We start from the raw sequence: 18,772 nt of genomic DNA on the forward strand, positions 1-18,772 counted from the left end.
ATATATATATATATATATATATATATATATATATATATATATATATATCAGCATTTAGCAGATGCTTCTGTCAATACCATGGGAACTGTCCATGGTTCTGTAATATCCCTGGTTTGCATTCACTTCAAAATCACACTCTGAAATGAGGTAATCCCCAATCACGAAGATGAAGTCGGTTTTCAATAACCTCCCGACCTTTGCATTTTGCTTTGTCTCTAGAGTGTCTTATGTGGTTTTTCTTTGTCAATGCATTCTCTTAAAAAATATAATGCATACAATATTTCTTAATAAATGCCTTCCAAACCAAAATAAAACAAACAAAACACAGGACAAACTGAGTATTTGGAAATCCAATGCACTTACTTATAAAAGAGGAACTGGTATGATATTACTGTGGCTGCAGTGTTATCCTATGAGACAAAAACAGGACTTCGAGAATTTCTTGCTTTTCCAACATTGATCTGCAAAATTTGCTACCCCTGAACTGTTACTATAACCCGATGATTGAATTTTGGTGTCCAGACTATAGTCTCATAAGATAATTTTACAAAGATGCCAAAAGTTTTTCCGTGGACACTGTTTTTAATCCCACCTCTACCTCCTTCAAAATAATCCAACTAATTAAAAACCACCTTTGTTGTCGGCACTGTCATAAAGCCCTGGGAACATAGCGGAATTTTGTCATAGAGCAAGAGGGTCTGTAGGAACACAGACTTTCCTCTGAGAGAGCAGTGAGTTTTTTCTGTGTACTATATTGTCATCTTAGACTTACAGCTTCTTTGTCCATTGAATCTGCACAAAAGCCCTTTGATTTAATACCCACTTTATTTTCTATCTAGTGGATTCTACCATTTTTTTAAGGATCACTTTTTCCCTCTGTCACTTAGGATTACTTCAGCCTAGAGTAATCTCTTCCTTTTCTGAAATTCTGAAGTCTTTTCATATATTGGGCTATCCTTGAAGCACGATCATTATCATTTCAAGAATTAAGAACCTCCTAGGGGGGTTGGAGATAGAGCTCAGTTGGTAGAATCCTTGTTTCAAAGGCACAGAGCCCTGGGTTCAATAACCAGCATAAAACAAAACAAAAGATAAAACCTCCTGGGTTTATTTTTTACCCATTAGGGTACTGAGTATGGGCTTTGGAAATGCATAGATCTAAATTATAACTAAAGCTTAACAAAATACCTGCTACCTATCAAGTATAAGCTGTTGAACAACTGTGAGCCTCATTTTCGTCTATATAAAATCTGAATGTCAACCTACTTTTTTTTTCTCCATCTTTCTTAGGCCTATCTTTTGCCTCTTCCAGCAGATATAACTTTATAGTAGAGTATTTCAATAAAAAATGAGATGCCTATTTCCCAATGTAAATTGGTTTGTGTTTCTCAGAATAATCTTTACCTTCATTGTTTTTATTTTGTTTTGTTTTGTTTCCAAATGCCCAGGTTAATACTGATGTGCTTTTAAGCTGAGAGAAATTATATGACTTGCTAAAATGTATATTTAAGGTTATTATTTATATGGGGCATTTCATATTATTTTGTACCCTTTATATGCATTATAATTAATATTTTTGGTTATATTTTGGGTTATTCCTTAAAAGTAATATTGATATAATATTTGTATATTTGTGAACTCATATTGACTTGAATTTAATACACAGAGGAAATAAACAGAAGACATTTTATCCATATCTTTAACAGCATTTTTTTCTCTCTCCCTTTCGATTCATGTTTTATCAGATATCTTCTATACAGAAATGTTCTTATTCCCTCATTGATTCTAAGCACATTAGTATGTTTTAAGTCAACTAAAATTTTGTAATGTTTTACCTTACAATAGTAACATGAATGTGAACTAAATTATTTCTAATACTTAAACCTAAACAAAATATAACAAAAATGAATCATAGTCATAATAATTTTGTTGAGACCCTGAGACAAATCCTGTTTAGCTTAGGCATTATGAAGAATTTTTAAGTTATGTGTTATTTCACAGTTAAGCATATTTTTTCGTGTCCTGAGTCTCATAAAAAGAACACAATAATAAGATATTTTTATTAGTTGGATGCTATAGAAAAATATGCATTTGTTACTTTAGACACACAAAAAAGTGAAATTAATAGGAAAGTTTTATATGTATAACTCAAGCATGGTATTGTATCCAAATTTTAAAGAAGGAAATGAGGAAATCCCTTCAGAGAACTTTAATGGATCAGAATACAATATTTTCAACTATATTTTTCAGGATGCCAAATAGGCATATATTTAATCTTTTTGTTACAACATACCTATTTATAAAACTTAGGTTTAGAAACATTGTATATTGTCTCCTCTAACTAGAATAATTCGAGTTCTGAAATTAGGCCAAATTATTTTTAGTATTAAAGAAAATCATATCAGCTTGTGAAATTCTACATGTGTGAGGCGTGGAGTGACACCGCGTAACACGGGTGGTCTGTCGGCAAACTTCACTGGCTAAGACTAAGTTTACCAGTGGTGGGGAAAAATCAAAGCAGGCAAGTCTGGAGCTTCCCAGAGCATCAGAGCATCTTCCTCCCACCACTGAAAAGAGAATCATAAAATATTCATATTCACCAAGATCGGGAAGATAATTCTTTTAACCTCATTATTTTCACGAGATTAAGGTAGTACTTCAAAACACAAATTCACAAATGAGGACAGTGAAGGATCAAATAGAGAGGAAATTTTGAATCGGAACAGAAGCATAGGGGAAGGTCAGAGGCAGGAAATAAGGAAGAAGACAGGAGTCTGCGCTCGAGTAGGTTGACTAAAGGTCAGGAAAACACACACACACACACACACACACATTTAGAGAAGATTCTTTCTTCCCAGAAAATAAGAAAAGTCCACCTTTCTTCCCTCTGGTGAGCAGCCCTCTGCCAAGAAAGTGTCTATTATTGCCTCTGTTGTACTTGACACCCTTACTAGCTGAATCTTTCTAAAGACCAACAAGTTTACCTTACGCCTAGCTAAATAGTTGTAATATTATTTTTGGAGAAGTGGGAAAAAAGACTCCTCTTGTAATTTTTTTTCTTTTAATTCAGAATAACTACATGCCACAATGGGAAATCACATCTAAAGAAAGTCAGCCTGTCGCTGGATGCATGGCTGAGAACAGATCCTTTCCTGTTTACAGAAAGCACAAGTACCCGGGGCTTGAAAGGTAGTGGAGAAAGACATGAGCAGGGTGAGAGAAACAAGGTGCAGGAAACAAGTCCAGAAATCCTGAAATAAATTACGCTCCTGCACAGTTTTGACACTGTTTATCTTGAACCATATGCAGACAAATGGAGGTCTGCATGCAGAGATGTTTTTTCATCCGCACTCATGCGGGCACATCACTTTCCATAAACATCCCTCTGTCACCAAATCCACCCATTGGTGAAAAAATTATTGACTTGTTTGATTTTGGTTGTTCTTACTTATGAGTAACCTCTTCACGAGAAACCTTCCATTCTCAGAAGATTTGTGAACTGAGATACAATGGCATATAGTAGAGTTTTAAGGAAAACTTTGCTCGGGTGCAAGTCAAATGTCATTAATGTTTGAGCATGGATACAGCTTAGATTTCCAAGAATCAAGTGTAGTATGTGCAACTATGTGCAACGTTAAAGAGGGGTGGAATTACCAGTTTAAAGCAAAGGCACAACTTCTGGTATAAGGAGAGTATTTTGCCTTTCAGTCCTTGTAGGACAAGATTTGGTTGAGTGCTTTCTGACATGCTAGAGCTTCCCCTTTGTGTATTGTATGCATGATTTAGAAGAAGCTGTGTCAGCACTGATTTATACATTGACAGCTAAGGATAATAAGATATGGGCAAACATACAGCTCACCCTTTTACAGATTAACCTGGAGACTGCATTAGGCAAATTTGATAGCATTAAAAGATTTTGCCAATTTGTCTGGAAACAATTTCTCTTTTGTAGTGTGTCAAGGGTAACACTTCATGCCATTGTTCTAATTTAAATGGCTTTGATAAATTGTTCAAGAGGTTAGAGAATACTAGTGTAGATATATATTTTAGCACTTTAAAATAAAAAGGCTATTAACTTAATTGGTAAATGAATTTAATCTGTAAAACTCAAAAGTGCTCCAGAATGTAAGTGTTTTCTTGGAACCACAGCTGCCATATTACATCATGAGGCTTTAAAAGTCTTCTTGGAAAATGAAATTATACTTCTGCATTACTTCCTAATAAGTAGAAATGCTTTAGGCTGTTACAGTAGCATGAGTAGTAGCTATTATTTGGGGAAAGCCTGAGTTTATAAAAGCAATAAAATTGTATCTTCTCCGGGGTGCACCTGTTTTTATATTGCATGTCCTGGATGTACCATTTGCATCACATCAAGGTAGTCTTGTGTATGATTGTGTCTCCTAGAGACCCACTTAAAAATTAGATGTATATTTCATGAGACATTCTCTATGTACATAATTTCTAAAGTAAGGAATCTGAAGGGGCCCTCTGAAAGTCACCAGATTAAATCATTGGTTTATTCAGTAGTCTTGTGAGACAAATCACTATTTTATGGGAATGTTTAAACAGTTCTTTAAGAGAAGACCTCAGATATGAATGAGCCCTTTTCGGGAATTTGAACTTGAAACAAGGATGAGATTCATTCATATGATGATCATAACCTTAACCTGTACATCTGTGTTCTCTCAGCAGTGTAGGTAGAGCTGACAACTCACCTATTTCATGAAATGTTTTGTTTCTATCTCAAGTGAAGCATTAAAATAACTTTTGCTTTACAGGAATAATGATATCTCTAAGCATCAAGCTACGGTATTTAAACAATGACTATTTATTTGGAAAAAGGGACATAGTACTGACAGGAATTAGTATTATCTATTTATTCCAATCAAGTAGATTCCTCAAGATGAATACAGAAGTCTTTAATATCAAAAAGAAAGAGCAGTGGGAAAAAAAAGCAAACCAGGGTAGAAACATCCTCTCTCTCTCTCTCTCTCTCTCTCTCTTTTAAAAATTAACACAGAGTACATAGACTATTAGATAAAATTCATTTGTGTGAATTATGTATTTAGAATATACCTATGCAGCATTTAAACTTTTTATTATAGTTAAATTTAGCATTTTAACAATTTGCCTGTAGTATGTGTTTCTTAGTGTTTGGGACTGAGATTAGCATCTTGGAGAAAAGCAAAACTCTTATCAATTTCTTAATACATAAACTTATTTTCTTGGAGAGTGATATAATTATGAAAGTTTCTTAACTCAAAAGTGTGCTATATTTATGCTGCAGAGAATTTGCAAATAATGATAAAGAATGCAATTTATAAGAATAGGGACTCTTAATATAAAACAACTGCTAGCTTTCTAAAGTGTATTGAGGTTAAGGATAGGGAGATGTACGGAATGTCATTTCTCTTTCTCGATTTGGAGTTGTGGAAGGGAAACTGCTTTTAAAGGAACGAAACCTAAAAGTACTCTTGCTCTTCCTTGCCAAGGATAGTGAAATTAACATGCAGCTGGGCTTCTCTGATAAATGGATTCTGTTAGGTCACTGAGGGGGTGCATGTGACATTAAGTGATTTACAGTCCTTTACCTTAATGAAATTGTTTCAGCAAGATGACGCTGAAAGCTCTTAATGGATAGCTTTTCTTGATGTAATGAAATTGCATTCCTATGGCATTTAATATAAGGTGCAGTTATTATTTACTGGAGCTTTCCAAGGGCTGCTATTTGCACAGACAGTTCAGAACAAAAAGAGATTTCAGTCGCAGCATCGAGAGTGGCCAGAATGGCTTGTGACATTCTTAAGCAGATGAGTGTGTCTGTGAGAGCATTTCAGTTAGTAAGAGCTTCACAGACCCTTCAGGAGTCTTCCTGTCACCTACCCTTGCTACCGTTTATTCCTTTTACATATATTCTTCTAATCTATTTAACAGGCAACTGGATTACAACCAGATCAGCTGTATTGAAGATGGGGCATTCAGGGCTCTCCGGGACCTGGAAGTGCTGTGAGTATAGCTTTTTGCTCTTACTCATTTAACAGGAGCTTTGTGTCTTTAGAGTGGTAACATGGGACCTATCTGCTAGTTTAAAACAATGTGTCAAAATGCTCTCCTAGAGAGATACCTTAAATAACTCTTGATGAATACAGAAAATCAAGAAGTGTATGTGCAAAATCTTGCATGTCATGTGTATACAATTAGAGAAAATTTCATATCTAAGACTCAAATTGTTCTCTTCATGATAAAAATATTCTCCTAGGAGCCACACGATTTGTGAGGATTCCCCAAATTGCTAAATGTTAACATTAAATGAATTTTGTAAGAACAAGAACATCAAAAAGTAAACCTCTTAGTAACTGATATGTTGGTATATCTTCTAGTTATTGCACAATGAAAGAGGTGTTTTCTCATTTAAAAAACAATTTTTAACTGGTAATTCAACATTGTGTCTGTAAGGTCACTTTGAAATCTACTTTTGATTTTAATAAACCGCTCACTAGGTCCATTTCAAAGTCTTCACTACTGACTTTGTAATGTACAACATACAGAGTTGAATTATAATTGGCATCCTCTCTTTCCTTGCTGGGTAGGCATATCTGACAAAATCAGAGGCAACTAAGTAATCTCTATTGAATTTTGACTTAGTAAAATAATTTTCATAAATAACTAATTAAACAAAATTCAATATTGATGAATACTGTAGTTACTAAAGCACTACACGCCACCTGTATGTTTCTGAAAATTTTTGTAAAAGATTCGCATTTCTAGATTTTTAAAAGTATAGAAAATATTTTCCTATACTTTGTTTCATTCTTGACACAACTTTCTCAGAAATCCAATTTGAACTAAATGTGAAGGGGTTTTGAATTTTTAGTCCATTTGTTGGAAGTTGTTCAGAAATAACTAACCTATCCCCCGGAAGAAAGGATTTGTTGCTTTTGAGTTTCAGGAATAAACTAAACTAAAAAAAAAAAAAAAACTAGAATGGCTTATGTTAAAAATATTTTATCTGTGATTTTTATTTTTATTGCAAGTCAATGTGTAGAATTTCTAGCTGTGTCATGTACTGAGCTACTATTTTGATTTATGAATGAATGAATTGATTGAAATAAATTGTGAAATACAAAATTATTTACTAATTTCTAACTATAAGAGAGATCACCTTTATCTGTTGATATCAGTCTAACTTTTTCTATAAGGAAAACATTCACAGTGCTTATGTACATTTTTAGTAATAAGGCCAATTTTCAAATCATGCACCAGAGTCATTTTTAACATATGGAATTCACTCTTGCTACTTCAAAGTCAGAACAATTAGAATGCAACTATGATATCATGGCAGTGGCCTGATGTCAAACTCACAGTCAATGTCACTTAACTTCATGTATGAAGAGACTGCGGCAAGAGTTACTTCATGGAACAGAGCTGATCAAACCAAAGAATCTGTGATAAGTCAGTGCTTCTAACTAGATACATGAATAGTCCCAGTTGCTATGTGAAAAATTTGTTAAATATTTTGGTTGAATTAAATCTCATGAAGAACTTTGTTATTCTTATTAGGTTAAAATTCTTCAAACTTTATTAGGCATGGAATCATATATGTATACATATTACATATGTATTAAGTATATATCTATATTGATGTTAGATATGTATGTGGGGAATCAGGGGAGAATACCATGCCAGGCACTGAAGCCTTTCAATCACAATATAATAACAATATATGTGCTTACTTACTATTGACAGAAATGATTATTTCTGAAAGTAGTAAGGTTTTGGAAATATAATTAACTTGTACAATTGTTTTGGTCATCTTAGCAAAATAACTAAAAGGTGACTGACTTAAGCAAGAACCATTATCATGAAGTATATCAAAACATGACAAATGGAGTGATAACCAAAGAATGATAGTTCACAATATTAAAATAGGATTCCAGAATGATGGGAAATCTCTTAAAGACCTTAAAATATATGCCTCAAAGAGATACATCATTACCAGAACCTGTTTACTGAAGAAAATAATTTAAATTACCAATTGATATAAGAAAATGTGTCTTTTTAAAAGATTTATTTTTTTATTTTGAAAATTCAAGCAGATATTATTTTAATATGCATATTAACTTTTCAAAATCTTCACACTTTAAATGACCTTTAGACAAATTAGTTTATAAAGAAATTAAAGCAAAATTAGATGCAGCACTGAAAAAACTACCATTTTGACATCTTAGGCAGTATCTTTCCCTGTGGAACAATGAACAAATAGGATCCTGCACATTACCTTAAATTTCAGATTCCCAATATTTGGGGATTAAATTTATTTTAATTGAGTGGACATATGAACATGTCACTATACTGAAGCCAAACAGGAGAAGATGGAGACTCACTCTGGGTCACTGATAGAAATGTTCATTGTGATAGAGATTGTGAATGAAGTTCAGGTAACGAGAGCAAGGAGGTAATTCGGCACTTGTGTGTTCATGGGGAAGTGACATTTCATGGAATTCTGTTTAGGAGAGATAGAATTTACTGTACATTTTCTTAACATTCAGATACCATCTCAAAAATAACTTTGGAAACTTTTTTTTTTTTTCTGGGGATAGGTCACTAGACTCAGAAATGAATTATACCCCTTGACTATATTTAGGATGTGTTTTATTCTTGTCCAAAATTTGGCATATTTTAGTTGAATTGAAACAGCAATTCATATCCATCAAATACCAAACTTTCTGCCAAGTATTATGCTTGCTTGTCACAAAGGGAATAAGAAAGACTAAGTCACAATCCAAGTGTGAAGGTACTCCATGACTCTAAAGGCTAACATTCTGCATTTACACACCAAGATGTCTTTTGTTCTAGAATATATTCTCATTACAAATAGAAAATCTTGATTTTGAGCATGTAAGTAGACTTACACATGGGTGAAAGCATCCACAAATAAATAAGTTTAACAGTTAATTTCTGTTGTTTTAGAATTGGAATTGATCAAAACCACTTCGTACATGTCCTCATGCCAATAATACAATTTACTTACTAATTTTAAAACTAACTTAATTTTGTCATTTTCACATAGTTTTTAATCTAAAAGGTTCTAGAATTTCCCTATGCTAAAGTGCTGTGAGAAGGCTGGGATTGTAGCTCAGTGGTAGAGCGCTTGCCTCGCATGTATGAAGCACTGGATTTGATCCTCAACACCACATAAAAAATAAAATAAATATAGGTATTGTGTCCATCTACAACTAAAAAAAATTAAATAAAGTGCAGTGGGATCTTTTCAACCCTATTTTTGCAATGTCAATATTATGCTCTGCTAGCACAAACACTGAATAAAATACTAAGATAATATATCTCTTCTGTTGCATTATGTGAACTAGTATTTTGAGAAATGGTTTCAAATTGATAGTTGCATACTTTAGCATTCAATGAAAACACTTCTTTACATGGGAATTCGAGAAATCATTCTTTGAATTTCATGTGTCCACTATGTATAAGCTACCTTAAAAATATATTCCCTAAGTCATATTACAGAATGCCACATATGCTAAAAATTTTGGCCATATTAAATCAGCATAAATTTGAAGGAAAGAAAAGAGGTAATTTGAAAGCAAACCCCTCTGAACATTGAAACAATTGGGGAGATAAATCACAAAAAGTTAGAGTTAATAAGATTAAGAACAGACAATTTGTTTTTCCTCTGGAGAAGTCTAGTTGTGATAAGATTGTGGTGGAACAGTTACATGGATGTATCAATAACATGTGGAAATGCAAAAAGAATCTATGAAGGGAAGAGATTGACAGTTGGTTGAGGTGGTGACTAAAGAGGGCACGACCTCTGAAGAAGACAAAAGGTAGGACTGATGGTCCAGGTGGATGAAATTTGATAGTGGAAAAGGGTTTGCACTAGGGTTTGAAAATTTATTTGCCAATGAGGACCAGGCAGGGAACGCAAATGTAACAAATGGGAACTGGGTATAGAAATGCAATAGGAGATAGGGGCGGGGGAAAAAGAGAAGGGGAGAGAGAGAGATCAGACAGCTGGAGGTGGTGAGGACTTTGCTAAACTGGCAGTGATATCCTGTGTTGTTAAGGCCAATGTTCAACTCCAGTGGACTGTCATCCTACTGCAGTGGGAGATTCTGCCAAACAATCCCGTTTTTCCAAAAGAAGCCAGAGTGGAAAATTTCAGATCAGTTCCCCTATTTTTAAAATATTTGCCACTAACTGAAATATTTCAAACAATCTAGGAATTGAGTGTATTTGTGCTAAGCTGAATATATGTGTGTGTGACTGCTGCAGACCAGCTGAGCATTGCGGTTATGAGTGGTGGCATATGGGATGTTCCAGCAACATTGAGGGGTTGACTTAAATTTCTCAGTGAATGGGCATATTGGTCACAGACCCATAATATTCATTGACTCTCTTTACCATCCAGTTTTGAAAGATGTGTAAGAACTAACCTGGAGATTTGAATTAAATCACGTAGGAAAAAATGACTGCTTTTTGTAGGACCTTTAAAAGATAGAATTAGTCAGCTAATGTTCTCCAAAAGCTTCTGGAATTTTCCTATGCTAAAGCAGAATGAGATCTTTTTCCAATGCCATTTAAAAAAATCCTGATATTTGAACTAGGTTTCTCTTCTCAAAGAATTTTGTTTTCAACTGATCTCTTTTCCCACCCTCAAAATAATAATAATATTGAATAATAATAAACTAGCAAAGCTCATGTTGGGGAAATATAGGAAAAATGTGAAGCAAGCAAGAGATATATTTATTTTCACTGTAACTTCTTTGACCACTCATCTTCCTAGTATACCTCAAGAGGCCATCATTTCTATCATGCTACACTAAATGGAGGACAATATGTGCTGCTGTGACTACAGCTGTTATAGTAAATGATGTTTTTTTTTAATATACTGCTAGATAACACTGCTTCATCCCCACTTGATGCAAATATGGTGTCCTTCTACCCAAATTTTAGCAGCAGCCAACATCCACAGTAGAGAATGATTAGTGCAGTGTTCTAAGATGACACTAATGGTATGGTGTTGCTGCTATGAGATTTCAGTTGGAAAATTCAAGTGTATTTATTTACCCATGGGCAATATATACATGATACCTTTCCAAAGAAAGGTAACTGTGCAGTTTTTATCAACCATGACTGTCCTGTTAATTCTTTAACCCATTTCGTAAGTAGACATACATGCACAAGGTGCCCAAGGTGATATGTAATTAACCAGGATTGTTCCTAGAAAAGGATTAACCAGGATTGTTCCTAGAAAAGCCATACACTTGTAGTAAATGTCGAATAAAACCAAATATATAATAATATGTTCAAGAATAAGACTTGTTATCACTGTGAAATAGTGCATTTTCTATGACTTCTCCACCAGGTAGTTAGCTGTTCTACATGAACATAGTAGAAGTTTTTGACCTATCTAATATATAAAATGTTTAATTTCTTTCATATCTAAAATTTCTAACTTTTATTTTACAGCACTCTCAACAATAACAACATTACTAGGCTTTCTGTGGCAAGTTTCAACCATATGCCTAAACTTAGGACATTGTAAGTAGTCACAATATTCATGAAGACATATTTAATTGATTAAGGATGTTCCTCAAGGGCGGTTTCTAATAGGCCAAAAACAGGACAATTAATTCATTATGGAGACAAAAAGGAAAGCAAAACTTTTAAAACAAATCTAGAAATGATACTTTAGTAAATGAACTGTTATTATGAAAATTTCCTTTCAAGTGTATGCATTAGGGGAAGCTTGGAGTAAAACAGCAACAACAAAAAAGTTTACATTGAGCTCTTGTAGAGGTCACATTTCATTAAGAAATAGAAGACTCCTTGATTGGCTGTCAAAAATGATAAATGAGAAATCTTTATGATTTTATTACTGTACTGCAAGCAGACCTAATAAAGCTCAACTGCTTCTCAGACATTCTTTGTAATGTAAAATTACAGCATCACCTTCTTGTGCTTTTATAATTAAGGTTGTGTCAGCATTTATATTTAAAAATATCTTTTCAGGGGTTAATTTGGACACTAAGATATTTTTGGTGACTAAATATGATTTTGTAATAAATTATTAGGTATAGTCAATTTTTCTCTTAAAAAAAGTATTCTTTAAAGCTCAAGATGAGAGTATTTAGTTGTAGCATTTTCACAGGTAAATGTTATTTGAACTGGGTTTCAAAATCACCTTGACCTAAAAATATATTACATATAACATGTGTGAAATGGTTAAGAAAAAAGCCAAGGCATTGCACTTCTTGAGGATAAAATGTTTTGAAGTCAGGCACATTTGTTTCGATTGGATTTTCAAAATGTTTCTCATCTTATAAAATCTTATAACTGAAAAAAATATTTATTTTTCTCTCTCTAAAAAAATTTATGGAGGGCTGGAGTTGTAGCTCAGTGGTAGAGCACTTGCCTCACAAGTGTGAGGCACTGTATTGGATCCTAGCACCACATAAAAATAAATAAGTTTGTATATGAGTCCATATACAACTAAAAAAAATTTAAAATCAGTCGAATTGCTAGCTTCTTAACGAATTCAGCAATAGCAACTTAATATCATCTTTTTCTCACTTAAATCAAATTCTATATGTGATAATACATCATTATAGTTCCCTTGGAATATGAGTTAGTAAAAATAAAGAAATTATAAATGTATATGAGCATAAGTAAATTTTGTTTTCTTGGGGCTATCAGATTGAAACTAATATATCTTATTAATAGTCCAGTTCACTCAAACTATAGTTTTAAAACATTAGTTTCTTATTTATATTAGTCAATTTTTTAAAAAAAAAGGCAACTGATCATATTTTCAGTCTTTGCAGAATTGAAACTTGTAAAAACATCCATTATCTACAGTTCTGATAATGTTCCTTATTTTTTTGTAGACAGACACTGGTTTGTCTCACTGATCAGCTTTTTAAAATTTTATATCCTTTTTCTCATTCCAAATTTATGCACACCTAATTGGAATCATTCAGTGTGGTAGATTTAGAGGCAAACAAGATTTGAAACAAGAATGTGTCACTGTGGCATCCAAAGAGTAGCACTTTGACTTCTAAGCAAACCAAGCCAGAGGTCACCTAGCTTTCCCAAAATATAATGTTTTGTTCAGTGGCATGGCTTCTCCTTTTGATACAAAACAGTCTGTTCCCTATCCACAGGCTCAAGGAGAATGTAAAGCAGTCATTTAACTTTAAATCCCCTTGCTTTGGTTGGTTCATTATTCTATACTATCACTGCTACTTAAAAATTCCATTTTTATAGTCCAATTATCTTTCTGGACTGAGTTCCATGTTTTACTATCCATTACTGTTATTGGGTTAGAATTGAACACATCAGCTAAAAAGGACTAAAATGGTATTACTATGTCATAGATGATTCTGGGAATGGTCCTTTGATTTATAGCTTTGAATATCCTTTAGTTTGAGAAAACATAAAAGCCAGTTTGAAGTCATTTACCTAATTTAGTGGATACATTTGTCAGATATTTTATTAATGGAGAAGTGCCATTTGCCACTTGGAAGCAATCCCTGATCTTGTATGGATCTTGCCAACCTAGATGGGATGCAGTTCCTTCTCTCCCAGCCACTTATGCCTTCTAATTTCAGTCTGTGCTCTTTGGGGATAGGTCCCCAAGAGCCAAAATCAGCTAATCCCTTTTCTGTGATTAAACACAAAAAGAAGGAAATCAGAATAGGGATTTGAAAAATAAGCATTTTATATTGAATTATTATTCTGTCTTGTTCAGCAAAAAGTGGCCTGCTAAAAGGACTTTGCAAGCAGTTTCTATAGAGACTAATAATGGCAGGACTTACTGATACTTCTGACGGAGAGTCACAGCTTTTATAACTTGTTCCCTTCCCTGGCTCCCCACTCCCCCCCATCGGATCTCCATTTGCTCTCAGCATGGTTGGAACTGCAGAGCACTTATCCTTGAACTGATTATTTTCTCTTTACCCATTTGAATGAACATAAGCAAAATAATTTTATTGTCCTTTTCCAATTTCTGTGTATTTGTTTAGCTCAGGATAAAGAAAAGGACTTGATTCTGTGCTTGTGAGCCAATTTAGTTTTTCAAAAAATAATTAGACTGAAGGTTGGTAAGTTTAATCTATTTCTATATTAGGAAATAAGGATATATTATAACTAATGTTTCAAGTTTTGAAATGATTATCTTCTGTTTTCTTGCTTTAATCTTCTTTCCTCTCATTTAGCCGACTCCATTCAAACAACCTGTACTGTGACTGCCACCTGGCCTGGCTTTCCGACTGGCTTCGCCAAAGGCCCCGGGTGGGCCTGTACACTCAGTGCATGGGCCCTTCTCACCTGAGAGGCCATAATGTCGCAGAGGTTCAAAAACGAGAATTTGTCTGCAGCGGTAAGGGAGAACGAAGATGTTCTAGTATTTCTGGCTGCTTTTATGTAAAGGGATGTAAAGAATGCATGCTTCCAAGGTTTGCGGGCTGTTCACTAACATGTGGAAGCCTGCACTAATCACTCTACAGAGAACTTCTTTTATAGCAATGATAATAATCTGTCTTAAGGTATTTGTACATGATTGGCAACTAATAGTTATTTGTCCCTAAGATATTTCTGATTTTATTTGGGGAAAATATAGGAAATTCCTGGATTGTAGTTCTACTTACAACATTTTATCTTCCCATTAGGTAGCAATTTAAATCTACTTTTATATTAATAACTGAAAAAGGTTTAGCTAATCCTAGACCCCTGCTTAGAAATTCAGAGAAACTCAACTATAAATGCAAAGTGATGAAGTATTTTTGTGTTAAAAAATATATTAATAATTCAGTTTTACTTAAGACAAATACATGACTTGTTTAAGTAACAAGCTGAAAGCAAAAATAAGATGTGCTATGTAAGAAAACATGTGGCTAGCATTTACTGAGTTCTGTTTTCTCTGTTTCGCATGTAATTATGTCATTTCCTGTCCAAAACAACCACAGGAGAATGTAATTTTATCTATGTGTTAGAGATTAAAATATGATGAAAAATAATCTTCAAGTTCACATGGTTGAATCCAAGGGTCTTGATCTAGTCGGTATACACATACACACACACACACACACACATCCATATTGGTACATAATGTATTTTATACATATAGGTCTAGTTTTGCTTCAGGAATAACTTGAAGATATAATAAAACAATTTTTATAAAATACATATGTACTTGGCTCTCCATAGCTGTGATTTATTTCTTCAATCACAGATTCAACAAACTGTGGATTGAAAATATGTGGAAAAAAATTGCATCTGTACTGAACATGTGCAGATTTTTCTTGTGATTATTCCCTAAACAATACAATATAGCAACTACTTGCATAGCATTTATGTTGTATTAGGTATTATAATTATTCTAATGATGATCTAAAGCATAACAGAAAATGTACACATATTATATCCAAATTATACATCATTTTATATAAATGGCTTGAACATCCACAGGTTTTGGTATTCATAGGGGTTCTGGAACCAATACCCCAAAATACAAAGGGACCAATGTAATGTATAAATAGTTCATGGTTTCTGAAGGAGTGAGGACACATTGCTAGTACTTTATTCTATTTTATTGTTACCTTTTAGAACTTTGCGTGTATTTTTCCATACTTTTTATGATCTAAAATAGTTCTCTTACAATGTTATGAGAAGTTTTCAATAGGTCTGATTGTTTTTTAAAGAATTAAAAAATGAAATGACTAACAATTCGCTACTAACCACTTTTTTTCTCTCTTCACTTTTTCCTCCCTGTTTTCTAGATGAGGAAGAAGGCAAGTTGAACTTTCTTTTCTAGACTGATAACATTGTTGTAGTTTGAGAGGTTGTCTGGAGGTGCAGGGTTAGCAGGTAGCTCACAGCCTCTTGGCACACCAGCATCGCCAAGTGCCTTTCCCCTGCAGGTTGTGAGGGCTGTTTCCGCTTCCTCCAGAAAACCTGCTTGCTACGGTCCTGCTGGCGTTCTGTCCTTCATCTTTCAAACAGAAAAATCTCTTTGCAAAGTGGTTTTGTTTCTAAAAATTGACTAGTAAAATATATATATATATTTATGGTCAAATTTTAAATCATGTGTAGCAAGCAAAAAGAATAATATAGATTAACAATTGAAGAATGACTTCAGACAATCTATTATAATGACTTCAAAGAAAGCAGTAATTTTGAACCTATTCAGACATCAAACTTAGTATTATCTAATTTTCCTCCCACTTTATTGGCATACAGTAACTTGAGCAATGGTATGTCTACCAAGATGGGAGTTTTACATATTTGTTTCTCTTTCTTTTTTCTTACTTTCTTTTTTTTTGAGACAAAGTAAATTAAACTACATAAATTTGGAAAAAATCAAGCTTTATTTAAGCTTATTAAAAATGAATAGAGATTAATCTGAAGTTGCTGCTTTTTTTGGAACTCAAAACTTTGAATAGAATTCTTTTCTTGAATATGAACTTAGCCTCTCACAATTTTTTTTTCAAATTTTGAAAACTGCCACTTTCATGACCAGTTGTCAAAATCTCATTTGCTTCATCTAATAAATGTAACTGCATGTTTCCTACAGTACATTTTAGAAATAAAGGATATTTTGTAGTTGAGCATTTAGAGAAGTTTGTTTCTGTCACATATTTTGCTAATTGACCTCAGTTTGAACGTTTCACAATTATGAAATTTGGGAGGAGAAATCTAATCGTGTGTTTCTCTTGTAGGTCATCAGTCGTTCATGGCTCCTTCCTGTAGTGTGTTGCACTGCCCGGCTGCTTGTACCTGTAGCAACAATATTGTAGACTGTCGCGGTAAAGGTCTCACTGAGATCCCCACAAACCTGCCAGAGACTATCACAGAAATGTATGTGCACTGCGATCTTTCCTATCCCTCTACCTCCCCACTGAACAAACCATGATTTTTTTTAGGAGATTCTGGGTTTATTAAAGGCACATCTGATCAATTAGCTTAGACAAATGTTCTCTTCAGAAGTGTATTGACCCTTACTCTGTTTAATTAAGTACCTTGTTAAATTGCCTAAGATTTTTCTCCATAGGCAGAATTAAAGGAATACATTTAAAGGAAGAATAGTGCTTTTTCTTCCCCTTTAAAAAAAAGTGTTCTTAGGCTATTTAGGGAGAAAAAAGAGATGTACCTAGTTCAAACTTTGGGGACCGAATATTTGCTTTTGTCCTTTTCCAGCTTAAAGCAGTAGGGATACAAAGAGGGACTCAGCTGGGGAGAATAAACCATAGAAGCAAGTTAACAAGATGAGGAGGTCCTGACTTCTCAAGAGCTCATGTTTTAAAATGAAGTTACATTACTTTGTTGGAATGGTTAGTCCAATGCACACTATAAAATGGATATTATGATGTCAAGTCAAGTCCCACCTCCATCAAAAACAAATTATTTTGATGAAGTAATGCATACATATTTTGTATGCAGCTGCTGAATGCATTTCTGTGTTCTTGCCAGAGATAAGTCATGTGGAAAAAAACAAGGTCATGTAAGACTTAAATGGAATGCTTTTACCATCCCGAGAAGGAAGCACTAGGGGGATCTTTACCTCAATATCCATTAATTAAAAGGCTCCTCTAAACACCCAGCCCATCATATCATTGACCAATTCTAAGTCACAACTCAGTAAATGATTTTTTTAGATATTTTTGATTGAAGTAATAATATAGAACCAACTTCTTGTGAAAAAAATAAAAATAAAGATAAAAAACTTTTCTTTAAAAAACTGTTCTATATTTTTAAATTTCTATAATAAAGTAACTACTCTAGTTTATTTGAGCATAACCTTAGTTTAGAAGATCCACTGCCATTATTTTAAAGTAATGCACATTGAATAGTATGCTCAGAGCTTTGGAGCATAAGTCATAATACTTTGCAAACTCCGAAATCTGTGAAGATTTGACACATAGCCCAAATAACATATGCATGTGATGATAGTATTTGCAGCAAAGTTTTAATTGATGAAATAATACGTTAACTATAAGAACGATTTGTAGATATTTTTTAGTTGAACATTTAAAGAAGTATAAGGTCTGGTTTGGAAAGAGTCACATAATGTTCCTTGAAAGAGAAACATCAGAAAGTAGAGGAAAATGGTAGCAGTGAGTGAAATATTTGAGAGATTGTATAGTTGATCCTAATTAGAGTAATAGGTTCACACTGAGGCATCATAGAAAACAATGTCCAAAGAAAGACAACTGCATCTAATTTTAAAGCTGTGAGATACAGAAGGCTTTTAAGTTCGGTTGGAAAAGAGGAGATATGATGAAGTTGATAGTAAAGAGACGTGGTTTTTGAGTAGGAGAATTGTGTGTTCATCATCTATCCAAGCAGGAGGATTATTAAGTAAATAATGGCACCATGAATTTTTCTGAGTTCTTCATTATATGACTAGAAAATTTGATATCCAATTTGATAACTTGAAATGAGGTACAAAGTAAAAATGTTATAAGGGATGAACACAAAGTTGAAGTTATTACAGAGGGCAATAAGTAGAGGGCAAGACCCAGTCAGAACACTTCAGCTAGGAATTGCAGGTTTGCCTGCCATATACTGACTCTGAGACAGGGCAAGTTACTTATTGTCTATGAGCCTGTTTCTCCATCTGAAACTAGGTGTTCTTATCAGTTTGAAATGAAATCATTAACACATAGAGCTATATATGCTTAGCATATAGTAATTTTTCCATAAATGGTACTTCATTCCTGGAAGCCTTCAGGGGGAGGTAAAACCTGAGTTA

The 18,772-nt window shown here is 33.7% G+C and overlaps 1 protein-coding gene across 5 annotated transcripts in view; it reads left to right on the forward strand.

The window, feature by feature from the left end:
- Positions 1-18,772, forward strand: part of Slit2 (slit guidance ligand 2) — a 342,136-nt gene that overhangs the window by 221,591 nt on the left and 101,773 nt on the right. For 3 of the 5 annotated variants that reach the window (XM_048784262.1, XM_048784264.1, XM_048784266.1), the window contains 5 exons: positions 5,935-6,006; positions 11,491-11,562; positions 14,238-14,401; positions 15,801-15,812; positions 16,740-16,878. In XM_048784262.1, the coding sequence (XP_048640219.1) occupies positions 5,935-6,006; positions 11,491-11,562; positions 14,238-14,401; positions 15,801-15,812; positions 16,740-16,878 (459 nt within the window). The remainder of the gene's footprint in view (positions 1-5,934; positions 6,007-11,490; positions 11,563-14,237; positions 14,402-15,800; positions 15,813-16,739; positions 16,879-18,772) is intronic. The other 2 variants (XM_048784263.1, XM_048784265.1) reach the window with 1 other exon arrangement.

This window comes from Marmota marmota, unplaced genomic scaffold (assembly GCF_001458135.2).
Source record: "Marmota marmota marmota unplaced genomic scaffold, marMar, whole genome shotgun sequence".
NCBI classification, from domain to species: Eukaryota; Metazoa; Chordata; class Mammalia; order Rodentia; family Sciuridae; genus Marmota; species Marmota marmota.